The 23410-nt window shown below is 43.0% G+C and overlaps 1 protein-coding gene across 2 annotated transcripts in view; it reads right to left on the bottom strand.

The window, feature by feature from the left end:
* Positions 1-23410, bottom strand: part of GARRE1 (granule associated Rac and RHOG effector 1) — a 101842-nt gene that overhangs the window by 9051 nt on the left and 69381 nt on the right. For both annotated transcript variants that reach the window (XM_049863703.1, XM_049863704.1), the window contains 7 exons: positions 16115-16318; positions 10052-10192; positions 9572-9667; positions 9289-9450; positions 8207-8365; positions 5789-5886; positions 887-1012 (listed from right to left, as the gene is read on the bottom strand). In XM_049863703.1, the coding sequence (XP_049719660.1) occupies positions 887-1012; positions 5789-5886; positions 8207-8365; positions 9289-9450; positions 9572-9667; positions 10052-10192; positions 16115-16318 (986 nt within the window). The remainder of the gene's footprint in view (positions 1-886; positions 1013-5788; positions 5887-8206; positions 8366-9288; positions 9451-9571; positions 9668-10051; positions 10193-16114; positions 16319-23410) is intronic.

Here is a 23410-nt window from a genome sequence, read left to right as displayed (position 1 = left end):
AAAGCGTGCCGAGAGTGGGGATGCACGGGGCAGAGGCCAGCTTTGTGGCTGGAGGACGGGGTCCAAGAGTCAGACAGACCCGTAGAGGGACAAGGACAGATCTGCACAGGACAGATCTGTGCAGGACGGAGAGGAGGGTGGGGACGACTTGGGATACTACGTGGCGCCATCGTCCTTGGAAATATTTACAGTTGGTGCCAAGAACAGACAGGTGTTACTCCCAAGGTTTTCTGAGCACTTTTTTCTGTAGTGAAAGAGAGCTCTAGAGCTAGGGCGACGGGCAGGGGATGGAACTGAGGCAGGTGAGTGATGGCTGACACTGGGTAAGTCATTTCACTGTTCTGGGTCTCTGTACGCTAATGAGTAAAGAAAGAGGGAGGGGGCCAGGCCAGATGTTTGAAGTCCCTACCAGTTCTAAAGTTTAACAGTTCATTAGGAGATAATCTGGCAACTGTCAGCTACTTTCAGCTATAAGTAAATGTCACGCAGGATCTAAGTAGATTTTGTAAACATTTCTCTGTCCTTAGTTTTCTGCCCTTAGGAGAATATAAGTTGGGTTAAAAGTCCTTCTGACGGGTAAAAGGATATCATATCTGCAACTTATTCTCATATGACCAAAAAGAGGCAAAAATGTTAACTACTTTGGGAGTCTGCGTATAGGGCACATGGCAGTTCTCTGCACTATTCCTGCAACTTTGCTAAACTCTTACAGTATTCCAAATATAAAAAGTTACCAAAAAGTTCTTTTCTGCCTTATTTATCCACGTACTGTACTATCACTGACAAGAGGACACCTGAGATTGTATATGGTTACCATGCCCCTCGGTTTGGACCTGAAAGCAAACCAAGGGCACAGCTAATCCAGGTGACTGACATGGACACCCACCTCCCTGCCCTCCAGCGGTTTAGGTCCAGCACAGCTGTGTAGAGCACATCTACCAGACCCAGCGTCTTCTCAGGATCGAGGCTTCTCTGCAGTAGTGACATCGTAGCAGGGTCTTCTTTCAGGCACCTAGGCACAAACGAGACTGTATCAGTCATGGCTGTAAATCTCTGCAATAGTGTTCCAAGCATGCCTCATGAAAAGTCTATGCTTTAGGCACCCTCCCCAAATTAAGTAATTATAAGAACATTTAGAAAATGACAGGGCTAACACTGGAACCTGCTGCTCCACAGAAGGACGAGAAAGGAGGGAAAGTCAGGAAAGCTATAGGGTCTGCAGTGTCTATGGATTTCTGACTATCTAGAGTCTGCATAATGAAGAGAAGGACTCAAGAAGGGGGCTGCCTTCCAGGGACCTTAATGCCCTCTTGCTGTCCAACATGCACTCCAGCCTGACTTCCTGGAATCCCTGCTGAGTCTGTGGTCTGCCACAGTATCTACTCCTTTGTTAACTCCCCTCCATAATTCTCTTGCCCCCTCCCCCTTCCTCTACAACATATCACACCTGTACCTAAGAAACTGAGAGAGAATAAGAGAGGAAAAAAAACCCTCACTGTCTGCCCCTGGGCCCAACACAAGTTTCAGGCAAGCAACAACAATTAATTTTTGTGCCTTCCCATAAATTAATTTTTCCACTTCCCAAGATAATGATTTTACTCCTCCTCCTTCTGCCTCAAAGCTCTGATGTCCCGGTCACCTCTCCCATGTTTTCCTGTCTCAACTTCACTTGTCCACAGGCAAGCAGATGGAGCTACTTCATCTCCCCATCACTAATTCCACCAATTCACCTGTTGCACCCACACACCCTGCCTTCCTCTCCTATCATCATGGAAGGTGCACCTGCTCTTGCCACAGGCTGACTCTCCACTTGAGCACTGGATGCCATATACCCTCTTGCCTTCCCAAGGACCTCAACTCATGTCATCACTCCACCTTTTCTTGCTTGGGGTATTCCCTTTGGCAAAAAAAATCAGCCTCACCAAACATCCTCTTGGTCCCATATTTGCCTCCAGATACTGCCCTGTTTCTCTGCTCCCTACATCAGTGAAACACACGGTCTCCTTTTCTTCTTTACTTCCAGTTCTCCTCTCTCCCCACTCCAGCCAGGGTTTTACCCCCATAACTCCACTAAAACAGCTTTTATCACACAACTTAGATCTTGCCAAAGACTATGGTCAATTACCTGTCCTTACCTGACTGGATCTCCTTGCAACATTTTGCAGTATTTCCTTCCCCCTGGGAACACTGTCGTCTTTAGCTGTGGTGACCCCACCCTTGCTTGATTATCCTCCAACCTGACCAGCAGTTCCTTCTTGGTCTCCTCTATATGCTGGGGTGCTCCAGGCCTCTGTCCTCTCTCCTAGAGTACTGCATCTGCTCCTGTGGCTTTACAGACCACCCTTACACTGAAGACTCTCAGATTTCATTCGCCATCTTAGACTTATCTCCTAAGGTCCAGTCTTGTATGTCCACCTCTATACTTTACATCTCTCTTTGCACACATAATAGACATTTCAAAAGGTAATCTGGTCAACAAGATTTTTTTTTTCTCATCATTTGCTTATCTCTATTGATGGTATAATTTAACAACAACAACAAGGAACATTTAATTGGAGGTCCTTGTAAACAGAAGCATTACTGTAGACTAGCCAGACAGTTTTTGGCATAGACTATATTTTAGAAAAAAAAATGAGTATCAGATTAACATTTTTGGAAAATGTTACAATCAACTATGTTATGAATTCTGACTCTTGAGGATGGGCCTCTTCTCTCATTTTCTCCTGAAATCAACACACAGAAAATGAAGCTAAAAAAATAGGATTGGTTAGCTGAGTGAAGAAAATCAGCAAAGGCACTGTGACAGGCCAAAAGCAAAGCCCTGAAGAGAAAGTCGCTTTCATGTAAGTAGTAAAACTAACACACGTGTGCAATTTATGAATTGTTTCAACATTCTGTTGAACAGTAAGACTCCCACTGATGGACCATATTCAGTTTGTGGACTACAACTAAAACATTTTTAGGCAGCCCAACACAAAAGTTCTGAGTTGGGAGTGAATTCCTACCTTTAGGAATGGATTTCCCATTTGGGCAGGCTCTCAAGAAGAGCAGATAACATCAGTCTCCTGGATTCCCCCCTCCTCCCTGCCAAAAACCACTCTGATTCCTTCAGACTTTCCCCATCAGCAAGCAACATCACAAAAGGTCCATTTCGTTGTCCAAAGCCTACCCCCAAAACCTACAACTCACGCCTGTTTTCTAGTTCCCTCACATCCTACATCCAATCCATCAGCAAATCCTGACAGCCCTTCTTTCAAAGCACATTGTGCATCTAAGCACTTCTCACCACCTCTCTTATTACCATCCTAGTCCAGGAAACCGTCACCTCCTTTATCTCAAGGACCAACCTCCTACCTGATCTCTTTTTCTCCACTCTTGCCTGTCCAAAGCCCATCCCCCACAGGGCAGCCAAAGTGAGCTTTCTGTAACGCAAATCAGATCACATCACGGCCCTGCTGAAAATCTTCTAATGGTGTTCCATGGTGCTTGAAATAAAATCTAAACCCCTCACCACAGCCCTCAAGGTCCTCAGTGACCTGACCCCTCCTGCCTCTCTGGCCACACCTCTCTTTACTGCCACCTCCATTGGTCCGGTCCCAGTCATGGGGCCTTCTCTTCTCTCTTTCCCCGAATATGCTGCGTTTTGCTCCCGTCTCAGGACCTGTGTTCTTGCCGCTCCCTTTGCCTGGACTGCTCTTCCTCAAGATCTTGGGATGGCCAGCTGCCTCTCACTGCTCAGGTCTCCCCTCAAAGGACATCTCCACCAAGAGGGCTTTTCTGAGAGAACTGTCTGAGCAGACATCAGCTGTCAGTTCTTGGGCCCTCTGGAAGTTAAATGGTGAAATCAACATGTGCAAAGCCACCCTAATGACTCAGCAGCACTCCCCAACATGACTTTGGCTTGAGAAGAAATAAACCTGTAAGGATGGAAGCTGGCAGGCTTCAGATGCACAGAAAAAAGCAAACGGTAAGGCAAGTTCAGACAGTGCTCTATCAGACCCTGAACTCCTAGAAGAGGGTCTTGGCCACTGAACTTGGCATTGCTCTGGTCCCAGTGGCCAAATTACCTCGCACTGTGCACCTGCCTCTCTCAGCCTGAAATCATGATTATCAGGTCACATGCCCTCCACTTGCTCCAACTCTATGCTCCAAACACTTCTGGCTGTGATTTGGCTTGCCACTTAACATCTTCCCACTAGACGAGCATTTGCTGGTCATGCAGAAAAGAGCACTACAGCTCCTGCTGATAATAATTTCTCTTTCTGAAAATCAATAAAAGCGCATTTTTATTTTATTTGTCTTGAGGGCTGATCAACAAATGCCCTTCAGAGACTAAACTCATTCTGTTGACAGATTACCAAGACTTGCTTAGAACTCTCCACCAGTTTTTAGATTAAAACCCGAGTCCCTCAAAGGCCCTGTGTGTCCTGGCTTCTGTGATGTGCCCTCTTCATCATCACTTATACTGACAGCGATGCCAGCTCACTCCTCAGGCTTTTGCACTTGCTGTTCCTTTTCCCTGGCATGCCTTCCCCATCTGCCCTCTGCACGGCTGGCTCCTCTCCAAGTCTAGGTCACATCCTCAGAGACCTTCCTGACTGGCCTCCCCATCTAAAAGAGCCTCCCCCCTCCATCTCTACCCTCCACTGTATGACGTCACCCTTCTCTGACTTTCTTCATTGCACTGGTCAGTGTTTGCACTCATCTCTTATGTTTATTACCTGTCGTCTCCCCTTCCCCACCACAAAATCAGCTCTATGAGGGACAGGGTCATTCTCTGTCATATTCCCAGTTAAATTCCCAGAGTCCAGAACAGTGTCTGACACATAGTAGGTACTCAGTAAATATTTGTTAAAAGAAAGAATGGATGGATGGCTTACATATGACACTTTAAAAATGCCATTTTAAAAACCCGTATCTTTAGTAGCATGACATTTCATGTAACACGATAAGTTTTTAACTTGCTTTACTAAAAATTTCTTTTTTAAAGTAGTGTAAAGCAACCACTTCTGTTTGAGTTTTTCTCAACAAACATATATTTTGTGATTTAAAAGAAACAAACCACCCCTAAAACTTTGAATCCTTGTACCAAAAGCAGCCAGCAGAGGGAGCTCTCCAAAGAATCAATTACAAAGGAAACCAACCTTATTGGGAGAACTGGGAGTCAACTCTAAGTGTTAATTAACATTTCAGTACCAGCTGTTAGTATTCACCCAGCTATCCAAAAGTTCAGAGTGTTTTCTTCAGAATGAGAATTCTGGTTAAGTTTAATATTTTTCAGTAAGAACCTGAATTGCAAAAAGAAATTAAGAATTCAGGAACACAAAAACCTTACAGCAAAGTGAGCTTTTAATTTATGAAGATGTGTATAAATTACCGTTTATTTCAGGAAACGGTATCCCATTTCAACAATCAACTTTAAACTTTGGGGAGGGGCGGGGGGACTCAGAAGAGAGGTTTCGGGACACAAAGCGAACTGCCAACTCTTATTTGATAAATCAACAAGCTCTAAACACTTTTTGGCAGAATCTACTACTGTATCCTTATATTTTAAAAAGGAGCAATGGCTTAAATACAGCTCATATGCGTTCCCCAGCTACTTTAGTCCACATAAGGTACCAAAAATTATAACACAGGTCACTAACATGCCCCCGCTAGCCATAAGCCCACACATAGGACAAGACCCACCATGGCAGCTAGCACACAGTTGGTTTAAACAAAGGAAGCATTCTAAAGAAATGCAAATTTCAATCAGTTTAGGCTTGCATTAATTTAAGAGTCACATTACCACGTGGATGGGACTTGAACCACGATTCTGGAACCTTCTAAACTGATCTGAGGAGCATAGGCTTCTTTATTTTCAATCTGCGCCGTGTCAACCACTACCTGAGAGAGAAAACAAAAGCAACAACCAGATTTCAGAGAGGAAAATGGATCAGATGCAAATGTAATACGTAAGCCTATTTGTGCTGCGTGTTTCTGGCAAGAACGATCGTCCGTCAACATAACTACGTGGAGGCCAGTCAGAAGCCCGGATGAAGACAACGGTGCAAGTAATAAAGATGACTGACTATAACAATACTTCAACAAAAACTAAACTCTAGGTATGAGATTTACCGAATTTGGCAAGCATTTTTTCCAAACTATAAATATGTGAATTAGGAACTAACTTGTGTCCTTTATCTTAGTATTTTTCACCCTATCCATATAAACCTGGGGCCCTGTGGTGCAGTGGTTAAGGGCCTGGCTGCTAACGGGAAGGTGGCGGTTTGAACCCACCAGCCACTACACGGGAAGGAGATGTGGCAGTGTGCTTCCCTAAAGATTTATAGCCTTGGAAACTTACAGGGTCACTATGAGCCAGAACCGACTGGACGGCAACTGTTTGAGTTTGTGTTTTAGGCATATAAATGAGGTAAAAACATCATTAATAATCAAATCAGTGCTTCAGAAAGCCCATTTGTAATGACTGAACACAAGTGAGAAGTAGATGTTTTTTTCTTTTTTTTTTAGATTGTTTTATCCTCAACCATCAATAAAACCAGAACTACATGAGGACTGATGAAGAACCAACCATTCTTGACATGATTTCCTCTTACTCGGAGGGGAGTCTTTAGTATTACACAGAGGATGTAGCATCTTACATAATCTAAAGAGTTTGACAAAGTAATGCACATATTTTTAAATAAAAAAATTTTAAGAAAATAATCATAAAATATTTTAAAAAGAAATCAGTAACATTTCAGAAGGGGTAAAGCTATGCATGATTCCAAATCCAGCCTCTCATGGAACACATTTCCACTGCTATAAACAGAGTTCTCACAGCTGGTCTGCAAGGCCCTTCAGAAAAAACTTCCTGTCCAAGGGATAGCCATTGTTGGACCAGGCAGGTGTTTCCTCTCTCCTCCCTTCCCCAGAACCATAATCTAAAGGTTCTTTGTCACTCACACACAAAGGTCCCTGCAATCAAGGGGCAGGGAATTAGGAAGAACTTTCTGCTCCCAGAAAAACATGGGACCTTTTTTTTTTTTAAAACCTATGTTTTCTCAGAACAGCCTGTGTCCTACTTTATTTTACACATGCCTATCCAGAGCACTCACTGCCATGGTTCTCCTACTTTCAGCTAAATGGTCTTTGGGAATATGGCCCAATCTAAAGACAGTGGACTCTTCAGTGGGGGTGTCTGGTCCATTCCTTCTCTTGAGGGGTCCGATACCAAGAAACAGATCCTAAAGGAAACCTAACTCACCACAGCTGACAGACCCTCATCTAGCCCTTCACATGACAGCCCCACCCTGAGCTGGGCTACCTGAGCCCTCAGGCGCATGAAACAAAAGGGCAGCACCCTCCCAACAGCAATTTTCATGAATAAAACAGGAATTAAACTAAGAAACAGTCCTTGATTTTCTTAATTTCGAATTAGTTTTCTCTAACCTCTGCTGTATATTTTCAAAAAGTAGTAGTTTAATTCTAAAAAGTCAGATCAAGCATGTAAGATTATATGGATCAAAGGTGCCAAACAAAACACCAAATGATTTCAGATGCTGACCTCCTGACCCCACCCAACTTTGGCAAGTTTTTTCAGTCTCTCTCAAAGGTGCAAGAAACCAAACCATTACTTTTGTGTTGATGTTCTTATTTTACCGCTGAGGAGAGAAACAGAGAGCTGAGCTACAAGGTGACTGTGGATGGAGCACTACTTACACTAGCGTAATCAGAGGAGGCCTCCCTGAGGAGGTGACATTTGAGCTGACACCAGAAATAATGAGACGTAGCAAGCCATGTGAAGATCAGAGAGAAGCGTGTTCCCAGGTAAAGAAGCACCAAGTGCAAAGGCCTGAGACAGGAACATGCTTGGCAGGTTTGAGGAACAGAAAGATAGCCACTGTAGCTATGGGGCAGTCAGGTCAGGCCATGCAGGGCTCTATCAGACCATTACTAACGTAAGTGTCCTTAAAATGAGGAAGGTCTACACACCATTTTACAACTGGGTCCCCTGCAAATATATATTATCGATCTACGAAAGGAAAAAAATGCCTTTTTAACGCTACTCTTTCTTTAGGTTTTCTATCTGGTCTAAACTCTGGAGCACAGAAGAACTTCTTAATTACTCAGTGTTTTCACACATAGGCACGCACCCACATCCTCACACGCCTGAGAAGTCTCTCTCCGCTCTTTCTTTTTTCCACCACACACATGCACTCACCAGTCCAGCCTGGCCAAATAGCAGCTGCACAGCAGTCTTGCAGGCACCCCGCCATGTGGATGGGCAAACCTGGTTCAGCACGTCCGTCACAGGAAAATCGTCCCTGGGTGTGATTCCGTTGTAGCAGCCTGCTTCCTTGATCAGCTGTAACATCGTATGCTACAGATGGGTAAGAAGAGAGTTCATCATACACGTGGCAAAGCCAAAGCCACGCCAGGTTCTAAAATTGTAGAAATGTGTTTGCAGGTACGCAATCATCCTCAAAAAAAAAAAGGTGTTTTAAGTACACCCAAATCGTGTTATTTTAATTTCTTAAGTAATTTTCATCAGTCACACTCAGATTTTCTCAACCCTGTAGAGTGAGTGGGTAGATATGGATACACGGGCATTAATACGTATGTTTAATTTCTGTACTAGCACAAAACAGCATTATTTAGGAATTTACTGATGCAAATTAGTTCAGGAATTCTGAATTCCTCTAAATAAGGTAACAAACTAATCTGGCAAAAGTGAATGCCAATCAAAACCTCAACTTTACTGTGGATGACCAAGTGGCTAGGTACGCAGGCTTTGGCAACAGACTCCATAAACTCAAATTCTACTGTTTTCTAGCTGTGTGAGCTGGAGTCTCACTTCCCCTGTGTCAAATAGGGAAAAAAGACATCACCCACCTCATACGTGAGCATTACATGAGACAATGCATGTGAAGTACTGGTCACAATGCCCAGCACACATGATGCTCCATAAATGTCCGTTATTATTGCGACAAGATCTCTCCTCATATTTAATGTGGGCAAGTCCACTGAGAAACATTAATCATAAACAATATTTCATATAGTACTTTCAAAACTCTCTATGTCAAACATTTAAAAAGTTATGAATAAAACCAGCTTGGCAAATGTCCCATTAAAAAAATCTTACTAGTGCTTTTAGATACCAGTTTTCTGAGGAAGGTCAGTACCTCCTGCCTCGACCTCACTTTTTGTTTTTAAATCTGTATTCTTTACAAGTCCACTGTTTCTCTTTAAGAACTCTATTTTCAAAGTTCACACTTGGGTTGGTGGAACCCCACAGAAAGCTACCGTCTTAAGTTTCAGGTTGTCGGCGGCCGACTCGTTAAAGGAGACCCCCTTCAGGAAGTGCGATCCTATCTGCACAGGGACGGTGGGGAGCTCACACTGCATGGGCTGTGGGGGCGTCTGCCTCCGCCCTGTCTGCTGGGCTTCCACTTCGCTGCAGCAGCCCTGCAAAAGGGTAGGACATCAGAGGTGCAGTAACCCACAATTAGTTCATCTATCAAAACACTTGGGTCACGCGAGACTGGCGGACCACCGCTCCAAAGAGCAACCAGAAATAAAAGCGTACCTGTAAACTTGCTTCAATTGCCTTTGGATTCAAGTGGAAGCCAGCTTTCATTGCGTATTCACAGTGACCTAAGCTTTCCAGAGCTATTTTATATGCCTGCAAAGAAATTGTTTTCAAGAATTAAGATTATATAGCAAATTATAACTAAGTCCAATGAAAACAGAAATTTAAAATTTCTGTAGTTATTAAGGAACCCTGGTGATGCTGTGGTTAAGTGCTCAGTTGCTAACTGAAAAGGTCTGCAGTTTGAATCCACCAGGCACTCCTTGGAAACCCTATAGGACAGTTCTATTCTGGCCTATAGGGTCACTACAAACTGGAATCAACTCCACGGCAATATTTTTTTTTTTTATAGTTATTAAAAAACTTCAGGCAAATTATTATTTTATCATCCTTTCCACTTGGTTAAATATGGCAAATCTAACACCCACCCTCTTTTCCATTCCTCGAATATCAATATGCTAGTTCTCAAAAACTTACTTGCAAAGCACTATCAATTTTGATGTTCAGTTCTTTTAGCTGGTGATCAGGAATTGCTGCACTCTGAGAACAGAAGAGCTGTTGAACTTCAATTCCCGCGAGGCAGCCATCACACCCTCTTTCTCTTAGTCTTGATGTTGCCTGTAACATAGATAGTGACTGGTAGGTATAAGGATGCTACAGTTACTAGCGAAAGTTGAAAAACTAAAATAAAGCAAGAAACCCATCTAAGCATTAGCTATAAGCCAGGAGTTCTGGATTGTTGGTATTATAAAACAAGGAGCCCAGAATACTGAAAGCCCTTAGTAACCACTCTGGGAAGAAAGCAAACTTAGTTTAGCATTACCCTATTGTAGAAACCCTGGAAAAAAAGTACATACATTTTTAATTGCCCTACTTTAAAAAAGACCACCTAGGATACTGGTTTCTAGATTTTAAAAAAAGAAGGAATGTATACAGTTGGGTTCTCCTAAACACTGAACTAAAAAGCCACACCAATATAGAACAGAAGAAAACACACACTGGAATATTAAAGGAAAAACAGAAATTCAGAAATCTGCATAGAAAAATTAAATGCTTACTGTCTGGTCATTAAATACGCTTATGAAGATTGCCAAAGCAAGACAAAACAAGGAGGGAAGCAATTGGTGTCATACGATGACGAAAGGCAACAGGCATATGTGCATACATTTTTAATTGCCCTACTTTAAAAAAGACCACCTAGGATACTGGTTTCTAGATTTTAAAAAAAGAAGGAATGTATACAGTTGGGTTCTCCTAAACACTGAACTAAAAAGCCACACCAATATAGAACAGAAGAAAACACACACTGGAATATTAAAGGAAAAACAGAAATTCAGAAATCTGCATAGAAAAATTAAATGCTTACTGTCTGGTCATTAAATACGCTTATGAAGATTGCCAAAGCAAGACAAAACAAGGAGGGAAGCAATTGGTGTCATACGATGACGAAAGGCAACAGGCATATGTGCATATGGGCCAGGACTAGACGAGAACACAGGAAGAATGTGTATCTGATTTAGCGGATAGGTGGAAGGGCTCAAGATGAACTGCCTTTCAAGTTTTTATTTCTATTTTTATTGCAATAATATTTGTGCAACAGATAACATTTTTTAACAATTAATTTTTATTCTTCTAGGCCAGTATCAGAGTTGCAATATTTAGCAAAATTGCAGGACTACAGGAAATGCTAACTAGCTGCTGTAAGACAATGAAATCCTTAAGCTATGATTTCATAAATTATATACGAATACAACTGCAACCGTTCCCTGGACCCGAAAGTCTGACTCACTCTAAGACTATCAGTCAAATATTTAGCCCACAGGTGTTGTGTTAAAAAAAAAAAAAAAAGTTGTGTTAGGTGCCACCAAATGCCCAGTGGAGCACAAAACCTAATCCTGCTCTCCTGGACCTGACAGCTTCATGGGGCGAAAAGGTAAGCAAATAAAACACAGAAATAAAAATGGAGAAAAGCACACTGAGGAAAACAGAGCGCTGTAACAGTAAGCACCCTAGGCACTGAAAAATAGCATTTAGGCCAAGAGTTAAAGGAGGAATGGGTAGTCAATGGAAGCGTGTAAAGCAGGGGTCACAAAAGGCAGATCCCTAGCACGTGCCAAGGATCCAGGGCAGCAAACAATGTGATACATTCAGGAAACTGGAGCCCAGCGAGCGAGGGTGTGAGAGGCCACAGGATGACAAGTGAGGTGGGAGCCAGGCTACATGGCAGGTCGTGGTGAAGGGCCCACACTTTACCCTAAGGCAATGGGGAGCAATATCGTCCAATTTTAAATGGAGGGAACAGGAGGAAGGCAAGACAAAGAAGGGAGAAGGGAGGCCAGCTGGTGGGCTGCTGCTGTCCAGGGGAGAAGTAATGATTGCCTGAACAAAGGCAGTGATAGTGGATATGGACGGGGGGGGCAGATTTGGGATAATATTTTAGGGGTAAGACTTGCAGGGGTTTCTTATGGCCTAGACGTAGGTGTGACGGAGAGGCTGGTAGCTAAACCCTAGGTTTCTCGTATGAACGACCCAGGGTGGGATGGCACGGGGAAGACTTGAGGAGGAACAGTTAAGCCAGAACCACGTGGGAGAGCTAAGGTAGGCAGCAGCTGAACACAGGTGCCTAGAGCCCCAGAAGTGGGCTGGTCATGCACACTTGAGGCTCCCCAGAACATGGTGGTTTTTAAAGCCCTGAGACCCCCTAGGGAGGAGGACACCTGGAATAGAATCTTGAGAAACTCACATTCCTAAGTTGTGTTGAGGAGAAAAAGCCAGCAAAGTAAATGAAGAAAGGGTAGCTTCGGAAGTAGAGGGTAACTAAGGCGGCCTTGTTCTTAGATGTCACAAGGAGAGTATTTGCAAGGGAAAGAGTAGCCCATGTTGCTGTGAGCTGCTGAATGGAGTCAAAAGGGTTCCCTGGATTTGGCAACACAGAAAACCGAAAAACCAAACCCAGTGCCATCAAGTCGATTGTGACTCATAGCGACCTTATATGACAGAGTAGAACTGCCCCATGGAGTTTCCAAGGAGCACCTAGTGGTTAGCAGCTGTAGCACTTAACCACTACGCCACCAGGACAACACAGAAGGCACCAATAATCTTGGCAAGAAAAATCACCTTCTTGTGCAAAGCCGTAAGCTAGATTTCAGTGAGCTGAATGATGCCATTTATATAAAGTTTCAAATCATGCAAAATAATACTTCATAGTATTTATGGATACATTGCATATATACTAAAACATACAAACATACATAAGAGTCACAAACTCCAAATTCAAAGTAGAGGGTATCTCTAGAGAAGAAGAGATGTGGATAAGACAGTGGCAAAGTAGAAAGGGGATTCAACTGCATTTGTTATGTTTTATTCTCTGAAAAGTAAAAGGCATGCTGGAGGTCAGAGACTGAAGCAACAGAGACACTCTCTTTCACTGGTCTTGAAGAAACAAGCCATCACAAATTCAACAACAATGAGGAAATGAATTCTACTGACAACCAGTAAGCCTGGAGGAAGATCCCGAGCTCCAGATGAGAACGCAGCCCCAGGTGACACTTTGACTGTATACATGCTCACGAGACCAGCAGAAGATCCATCTAAGCAGGCCGCGCCTGGGCTTCTGACCCATAGATGTTGTTGGTGTTAGCTGCTGTCGAGTCCACCATGTGCTGCAGTGTAGAACTGCTTCATAGGGTTTTCTTGGCTGTAATCTTTACGAAAGCAGTTTGCCAGACTTTTCTTCCATGGAATAGCTGTGTGAGTCTGAATCACCAGCCTTTGGATCAGCAGCTGATCACAAACCACGCACACCACCCAGCCTCCTTTGACCTACACAAGCTGTTACATGATAAATGTATGATATTTGAAAAAAATTTTAAATTAAATTAAAAAATAAAAGGTGTGAAGCAAATATGGCAAAATGTTAAGATTCATATGACAAAGCTAAAAAGAAGATATATGATAGAGGTGGGTGGGGGGCATTTTTTCATTTGCGTGAAGTATTTCATAATATTTTTTTAGAATGGACAGAAGGTGAGAAAAAAGTAGACATCTCTTCCAAGAGGTTAGCTGTGAACAAGAGCAGCGAAACAGGGCAGGGCAGGAAGAATTTTTGTGTCTGGAAGCATGTTTGTGGACCAGTAGAACAAAATGAGGATGAGGGAAAGAAAACACAAGGTCCCACCACAGGAACTGGGTTCTTGAAAATGGGGCAAGGTTGGGTGTGGGGGTAAGCCCTGGACAGAGGAGTGGGTACCCCTCTGCTAGAATGAAGAGGCAAGAAGAGAAGATGGGTCTGAGGGAGAGGGCCTATCATTTTGGTGATGTGAAGATGAGGGGCTTTGGTAGGGGAGTGTATTTTCTTAGTGTAGTGCAGGGCAGGGTCACTAGCTGAAGCAAAGGGAGTGAAAGGAGAGTAGAAGGGCCTGGAGAGGCAGAAGTGGGTGGAGAAAAGGTCAAGGCAGGGAGGCCAGGGGACCACGAGAGGCCTAGTGTCGAGCGTGTTCTCAACGTGGATGCTGACAGCACGTGGAATGGAGAGGAAGACTGTGAGCCAGGTATCAAGACCTTATGAGTGCAGGGTGAATGCTCATGAGGCTGAGGCACAGCAGACAAGACGACACAGTGGGTGTAAAGCCAAATGGCAAGAACACAGGTCGGGACCCCACTGCCCAGTAACCCTCAGTGAAGCCAACAGGTCCCTCTCCCCACATACCGTTTCCTATTATGTATTTCAGAACTACTCTGATAAACTCCAAGAAAATGTAAGGAAAGTCTCCAACATGAAAGAGAGGCCAAAACAAACAAGCCAACAGGAAAAAGTAATCCAAAGGAAACATGGCAAATGGCATAAAACTGAAAAAATAAGAAAATGAAAGAGGATACAATGTTAAATGTGAAAAAATCATGTTTAAAAAGTTTGATTAAAGGGCATTTCTAAAGCATGAAATGAAATGCTCTGCCAATTATAGAATAATTCAAACTAGACATTATACAATAAATCAATATACTATTCCTTTATAATTATCTTTTACTTTGTAAAGTGGAGCTAATAAGACCTAGTTACAGTCTGCAGTTGGAAAGACAAAGGGGTATTACAATGCCTATACAAAACGCGTTGTCATGACTACAAGAGAAGTCTCCTTAAGAGACACTTTTTTGTTTAAGAGGTGTTTTTGACTGGCTTATGTTCAAGTTTAAATTCTTCTGGTTGTGGGAAAGAACAGACTCCCATATCGGAGTGACTAGCAAAGGAGACTCCTATCTGTTACAGATTCAATTGTGTCTCCCTAAAGATGTTTTGTAAATCCTAACCCCTATGCCTATGGTTATAATCCCATTTGGCAATGGGCTGTCTTTGTTATATTAATGTGACAGGATTAGTGTAGGGTGTGTTTTAAGCCAATCCCTTCTGAGATCTAAAACAGATTAAACACGCCAGCAGAGAGAGAGAGAGATGGGAGAAGAGAGATGACAAGCTACATGAACACTGCCCAGGAAGAGAAACTCAGAAGAGACCAGGACCTTCTTTCAGCCCCGACAGAGAAAAAAGGCCTTTCCCCACAGCCAGCACCCTATTTGCAGACTTCTAGCCTCCTGAACTGCGAGAAAATAAATTTGTTTGTTAAAGCCATCTACTTCTGGTATTTCTGTTATAGTAGCACTAGATAACGAAGACACTACCCTCGGCTGGAATCCCGCACCAGCGTGGCTCAGGGAAATTCTTGTGGCCCACCATCCTGGCAGGCCCCCTCGGTTAGAAGACCGTGTGGGAAAGCAGAAGTGAGCCCAAGAGGAGAGCCTTCACTGATGAATATGTACACTTTGTCCCCATGGCTAACACACCTCCCATCTCTGCTCTCCAGGCCATACCGTCCCACACTAATACTACCTCCACCTACTAATGAAGTCAATCTCATAGTAGGTTTCTTGCTGATAGCTGGATTTTATAAAAATATCTGCTGTTCTGGGAAATACCAGGTCTTTCAAAAGATGAAAGATTTTATGAAGTCAAAGTAATGCTGGAGAAGTAAGTGCTCAAATCCCATGCAAGGCAAGGTGTAGGCAGAGTCAAACCAACTAAAAATCTTAAGGAAGAAAAGAGCTCCAGAGACAAGGAGCACTTCTGAAGGGAATGGTGTGGCTGCTGAAAAGCAGACAGAACTCAACACTCACGGAGCCTTACACAGGGCAACTGGAGCTCTGGGGCCGGCCTCTTCCGGGAAGCTCTCCTGCACCACTCCCGTTCAGAGGCAAGGCTTCCTCTGGGCTCCAGCATGCCTCCTTCAGAGCTCCTTCGACCCTGTTTCTGTAAGCCCTTTCTCCAGTAGGCTATGAGTAGAGGCTGTCACCCAGCGCCTGGTGTATGCCTGACACAAAGTGGGCACTGCACAAACTCATTTACTGTCAAATGAATGAAGAAGCTAATGATAACTGTTTAAAACATAAGTGTCTAAATAAAATGACTCTTGAAAATCAACAGAAAAAGGTACTCTGGAGTGTCTCCTGTTTGAACACAGGGCACAATCACCCTAAAGCCAAGGTTACCTCAGCAGCCCCCCGCCAGGATCGCACGGCTTCCTCCAGTTCTGGTGTGTGGCTCATGCCAGGTAAGCCACTGCCACTGTTCTTTTTTTCTGGCACAACAACTTCGGCAAAGCAAGAGTGGGCCACTGGCTGGACCTTCTGTAATGCCTGGGTCAAAAACTGGAAATGGACTTGCACCACTGTCAAGAAACATCGTCCCAACACCTGTGAAAACAAGAGAGCCAAGGATTTTTAGGTTGCAGGTTCCTGCTGGATTAGTGAAATAAATTCTCAACCATCATTGTATCATCATCTCATATCATATACAACATTAATTAACTGGAAATTCAAAATCATATAAAATTAAAAAGCTACCACACTTTAGAAGAACCTGTCTTTGTTCTTAGGTTTGGTCCTGGTTGCCTGATGCCTAGAAGTCAAAATGTTTCAAACAACAGCAATATCAAATATCCAAATGAGCCTTGCAACTTCCCACCACGCGTCCTCCACTCCGGTTCTCCACATCCCTCCTCTGTAACAAGGTTACACCACGCCTTGTTGTCTTTGAGCTCCTGCTGAACCAAGCAATCCAAAATTCCAATTATGTCCACACGGTATTCACAGGGCAGAGTAAAAGCCAAGTTACTAAAAGTCTGAAAGGTCAGTTTGACTCTAAGAAGACATTCCATTAGAAATAGAATCTAAAGATACTGGTTGTTTTAGTGAGATCATTACTAACGTAGTTATTAACATAGTTGCATGTCATATTTCCAGTCTTATAAAACAGTTGACAGACCAGTTTTCTAGGAGTCACAAAATTCTTGTAGAAAGACTTAAACCATTTTTGAATTACCGACATATTGGACAACTCTAGTTGTCGGTACATCAGAAACCCACTCACCTGGTCCATTATTAGTAGTCAGCTGGGTGACAGAATAGTCCGTTGAACTAGAGAACTCATTTTAACAAATACTATGTGGCGCAGTGGTTAAGAGCTTGGCTGCTAACCAAAAGGTTGGCAGTTCGAATCCATCAGCTGCTCCTTGGAAGCTCTACGGGGCAGTTCTACTCTGTCCTATAGGGTTGGAATCGACTTGACAGCAATGGGTTTTTTTGTTTTGTTTTATGTATAATACCATAAAAAAAATTTTTTTTTTCAGGTGTACAATTTATTGATATCAGTGACATTACTTACATTGTGTAACTATCACTCATAATGGTTGCCCAAATTCCTTCCCATCACCATAAACAAACACTCACTGGACAAAAACTCCCCTTTCCCCCTTCCCTCCCACCCCTGGTAACCACTAATAAACTTTGGTCTCTATACATTTGCTTATTCTTGTCATTTCACATGAGTAAGATCATACAATATTTGTCTTTTTGTGATTGATTTTTTTCAGTCAACATAAGGTTTTCGAGGCTCTTCTATGTTGTAGTGTAGATGAGGAATTCATTTCTCCTTATGGCTGAGTAGTAGTCTATTGTATATATGTACCACATTTTGTTTATCCATTCATCTGTTGATGGACACTTAGGTTGTTTACAGAGAGTTTTCAAAGCTATGACTTTTCAGAAGGATATTGCCAGGCCTCTCTTCCAAGCCACCTCTGGGTAGACATGAACTGCCAACTTTTTGATTAGTAGCCGAGCACTTAACCATTTCTCACACCCAGGGACTCCTACCTCATATATATATATATTTTTTTTTAATAATTTTTATTGAGCTTTAAGTGAATGTTTACAAATCAAGTCAGACTGTCACATATAAGCTTATACACACCTTACTCCATACTCCCACTTACTCTCCCCCTAATGAGTCAGGCCTTCCAGTCTCTCCTTTCGTGACAATTTTGCCAGTTTCTAACCCTCTCTACCCTGCCATCTCCCCTCCAGACCAGAGATGCCAACACAGTCTCAAGTGTCCACCTGATACAAGTAGCTCACTCTTCATCAGCATCTAATACCATAAAAATTTTAATTTAAGATACGAATGTGCATTCACCTGCCAACCTTCTGGCATCAGCTACGGCTGTTCTCTGACATTGTTGTTTCCCCTTTTCTTTCTTTCTTAACCTCAGCCACAGTGTTTTAATTTCCTATTTCCCTTTCTTTAAGTACAGCAAGAACTTGTCACTTGCAAAGCAACTAGAGCAGATACTTTCCAGATTATTCACATTTTCCCCTTATCTTTTACAGTTGTTTTGCCCACATTAAATTTGACAATAACAACAAAAAACTTTTTGCAACTCTTTTATCATGTTCCATAACATTCAAATTCTTTTTCGTGGAAAGTATTTTATATTTCTTTCACTTACACAGTAGATTACTTACTCACCAAAAAATTTATTTATTGAATTTACAATGTATTCAACTGGTAGAAACAAATCTGAGAGGGCCCACTTGCAAGCCAGCATTCTGCACTGCCTTAGGGAGGTGGGAAGGTTGGGGAACTGTTTCTATTGCCTTTACAAGGAATGTCTTAGGTTGCGTTCTCCAGACAAGCAAAAGCAGTGAAGCGTATGTTATATGTATACGGAGAGATTTATCTCAAGGAAATAGCTCATGTGATTGTAGAGGCTGGCAAGTCGCCAGTCTGTGGGTCAGGCATCTTCTGACTCACGTGGCTGCAGAGGCTGACGAACCAAAGGTTGGCTGGTCAGTCGGCAGACCTCTGGTTCATAGGCTGTGGAGTCTGATGAACCCCAAGATTGGCAGGTAAGACAGCAGGCTGCTGGTTCACAGGCTACAGAGGCTGATGAACCCAAGATCAGCAGGGAAGTTGCTCACTCAAGTCCTAAGAACTGGAGGTGAGATGATGACAAGCGGGATGCAGGATCCAGAGCAAGGGCCTTGCTGGTGGCAGGCCACACTTCCAAGAAAACCCCCTTTCACCTGATTGGTTGCTCATGACAGATGTCATCATGTTGTTGATTACATCATTACATAACTGCCAAACCACTGAGAATCATGGGCCAGCCAAGTTGACATAAAACCTTAACCATCATAAGGAACTAAATCCAACCCCAGTGTCTGCCCTCCAGCCCAGTCCTATCCCTTGGAACAGCCCAAAATAAGGCTCAAGCTGGGTAAGAACCTCCCAGCACACATGCCAAGCACTGCCCTCAACCATGTACCCTCTCCATTCTCACTGGTCAGAGCTCTGCTTCCTGAAGAAATAGGGGCAGCCAGTTCCCAACATTCCCACTTACTCCCTCTGAATTTTTTTTTGCCCTGTGGAAACCACCAGGACAAACAAAATCTGCACAAATCTCACACCAAAGTACCCTCCCTCTATAGCGAACAACCAGAATCAAAGGCTGAACCCCCATCCAAGCCTCCTGGGGTTTCCACTCACACCTCCTTCAAAGCTCCTCCCCACAGATGATCTGTGGTAGACTGGTCAGGGTGAGGGACACAGAAGTAGTAGACCTTGAAACCTAGTTAGAGACATATGATATGAATAAAGAGCATTATTTATTATTGTACACGATAACAACAGTCAGCTATAATTGAGCACTCAGAATGTACTTGATTCTATGCTAAGGATTTCACATGGTTTATCTCATTTAATCCTAGGAATAACCCAATGAGGCCATTCCCATTTTACAGACGGTAAGACTGAGGTACAGAGAAGTTATGAAACTCTGCCAAGAGCTAGATAAAGCAGAGCAGTCACTTGACTTGCATGTCTATGCCCTTAGCTAGTGTCTCCCATTGCCTTCAAAAGGCTCTAAATAGCCGGAATTAGCTGTGGGCACAGAGACCAGGCACATGACTGAAATTCAACCTTAACTGACTTAGTTCAGAACGAGGGTGTCTTGAATCTTTTCACAGTGCAACAAAGAGAGGAGCAGAGCAAGGTCCTCAGGGACAAAAATTCTTCCTCCTTCCCCTTCCTCAGCATCCTAGCCAGCTACGGGGGGCGGGGGGGGAGGGGGAAGTGGAGATGCAATGCACCATCTGTTCTCCTTCACATGCAAGTGAGAAAACTCAAACCAACGGATATAGAGAGTCAGGTGCTGCCGGGAGAATGCATAGTAAAGGACAGGTGGAAAGGAAAAGGCTCTCTGAGGAAATGACCAAGGGAAAAGAGGTACCCCACCCCCTTCTAAAAGAGAAAACGCTTGGAAAGGGCTCTGAAGGCCTGATGCAGGGCCCCCAGTTCCAGGATAAAACATTCTTCTGACAATTCCAATCTGGATTGCATGCCCAGGAGGGGGGCTGAGATGCTCCTCTGGCTGTGGAGTGATGGAATAGTGAAAGGGGGAGGATGCTGCTACAGGAATAAGTGGGAGAAGAGATGCTGGAAGGCTTTAAAAGGCAGACATTCAGTATGTAGTCTCCTCCATTTATTAGAGGTTTAACCTTGGATGAGTCATTTCACTTCTCTAAGTTTCTTCCATATAAATAAGGAATGATGAGAACAAGAGCTCAGCTACCGTGAACCTCCCTCCTCCTACTCATGACTCATGGAGCATCAACCCAAATTATGGTTGTGATAAAACATCTGTGTTGTAAAGAAGTCAGTAAAAGCCAATCAAACCAATGGATACCCTGGACCTTGGAAATAGATGTTTCACAGAATAACTGCTCTAAAAATTTATCTAAAGTAACATATACAAAAATACCACCTTCTCCTGAGAGAGGACAGAGCTCAACCTCTAGGTGCCCCCTCTATCCACTTTTTCTGTACATTATCTCACGTCTTTCTTAGACCAGCTCCCCTCCTGTAAGAGATCCTATTCTCCTTGACCCAGGGATGGACCAGTCCTTGGAGTGTTCCTGAGAGATCTGGATGGAAATATAGACTCTAAGTTATGGATTTTCCAGTGTGTGGACCCAGGGCTGTGGGCAGTTATTTTCTCCTTCACACAGACCACAGCATTCAGTAAGGTTGTAGAATAGATGTGGCAAGTTGGACAATGGATGAGTGGGGTGGTCAAAGACAGAGACATTTGAGTTGAAAATATCAGTGGCACCACAGTTCCAGTTTTACCTACAACTACCATTACCGAGTACTGGTTACCATTACTGAGCACTTAACCCACGCCCAACACTTTACATGTGGTGAGGCAACCCTGTGGGGTGAGAGCAAGTTACCCCATTTGGCAGATGATGAAGCTGTTAATGTACTGCAGTAGGGATCTGAAGCCAGGTCTGTTTGACTCCAAAAGCCGTTTTCCTAACCACCAGGCTGCTAGCTCTGCCTCCTAATGACAAGATCCAGGATGTGGCCACAATAGTGGGTGAATTTTAAGAAGAAAAGAAGGAACCCTGTGTGGAAACCCGTACAGTATCAGGCTTTGGTATGGGAAGAAAGACTGAAAGGCAGGGCTCTTTCTCTGACAGTGGAAAAAAGACTGGAGGGTGGCCTGTGGCACTCCTGCATGGCACGAGTCTCAACGTGGGGTGATGTCACAGCAGAGAGCAGCTGTTAAGATTAGCTAGAAGCACCAATGCTAAACAAGGAGGAAACATACAGACTTGGGAGAAAAAGCAGCTTCTCTACCTCTTGACAACTTCCACATCCACAAATGTCCAGTCCTTTGGCACGTCAGATTTAAGAGTTAAGAAAACAAACTGATTTCAACTTACCCTTAGCATTTTGTATTCTAATAAATAAACTTATTTGCACCAATCCATCCCAAGTTGATGGCAATGACAGGCCATTATCAGAGGTGAAGAGACCTTTACATAAAGAGAAATTTTTGGTGTGACTTAAATTCCTGATAAAGGCCCAATTCCTGAATACAGACAGTGACCTTGCCCACTGGTACAGGTGCAGTTTGGATTACAGAGAACCATCAGGGATCTACTGAAAGGGAACCGTGTGTTCAGGGAAACCCTAATGGTGGAGGAAAAGGGTATATCTGCACCTTCCCATTCCTTGTATGTGTATCACAACTGCTGTTAAGGGTGTTGCGTTCATGAATATAATCAGGATACATTTTATTTCTGATGATTTTTACATTTTATTCAGATTGTAACACATTTTAACATCAGGTCACTGTATTTTGAGCTCCCAAAGACCATCCTTTCTACAATACCGTAACGCTGAAGTTCAACCTACAATTCAACTCTACCTTTCTAAGAATGGAAACCCTGGTGGAGTAGTGGTTAAGAGCTACAGCTACTAACCAAAAGGTCAGCGGTTTGAATCCACCAGGTGCTCCTCAGAAACTATATGGGGCAGTTCCACTCTGTCCTACAGGATCGCTATGAGTCGGAATCGACTCAATGGCAACGGGTTTGTTTTCACTAGAATACTTCAAAACTTAGTTTTAGTTATTTCACTTCTAGCGCCCAATCCAAGGCCTGACCTTGTCCTCAACACCTGCATGTGGTTGAAATTATGGGGTAATTACAGGGTGCCCAAGTCCATCCCATCTCCCAGAACACCTTGTGATTTTTCACGTCAATAATTCTTCACTGAGTTCATTGTTCTGCTCACCTTTACTCAACAGTTTATCTTTCTCACAACCTTGCAGACTGACGAACAAGTAAAATGGTCATATATACCATATTACCAGGGATTCTACCATTTATTTCTAATCAGTTTAAAGTGAAAATGAAGGAATCCAAATTGGCTACTTTTAACAGAAATTCCCAAGTCATTCAATCATTCTTTTCCCTTCAATACTTACTTACACCTTAAACAACATGACAGGCCTCTTCTGTTTTTAGGGTCATTCCAGAGTAGTTACATAATGATCTAGCCAACAGACTAGCATATGATACAAAGACCTAAATGTGGCTCCAGGGAAATAAAGAATGGAGTGGAAAGTACTTTATGAAGATTACAGTATGAAAATGTAAAACTCACTGAAATATGTATAGTCTCACCTAAAAAATGATTATAGTATTTAAATATTTTTAAAATAAAAACCAAACAACAAAAACCTCTTTGCAGTCAGCATTAACCTAAAGGGAAGAGTAGCTGCCACGCTATGTACAAGAGAAAGGCCTAGGAAAGGAAAACGCAAACAGAAAGAAAGCAAACACATGCCCAAGGGTCACTGAGCCAAAAGCAAATACTAATAATTTAGACAAGATTACGTTCTGGCCCTGGACACACTGCTTTACTGCTGGTGAAGATACCAGCAGAGATGGTTTCTCAGCTCCTACTTAACCGGCTAAGCACTGTGGTGCAAAAAAGCTTTTGTATCAGTAATACATATACATTGAAATAAATTACAAAAAAAAAAAATACAGATCAGAGAAACAAATAAATAGCAACAGAATATTACTAGATATAACCACTGACTGCTTGCTTCCTATACAGACTATAAACGTCCTATAGATGTTTTTTTGCAA

This window comes from Elephas maximus, chromosome 21 (assembly GCF_024166365.1).
Source record: "Elephas maximus indicus isolate mEleMax1 chromosome 21, mEleMax1 primary haplotype, whole genome shotgun sequence".
Taxonomy (NCBI): Eukaryota; Metazoa; Chordata; class Mammalia; order Proboscidea; family Elephantidae; genus Elephas; species Elephas maximus.
Note: the sequence above shows the minus strand (reverse complement) of the source record. Positions and strands in the feature narration are given on the sequence as shown.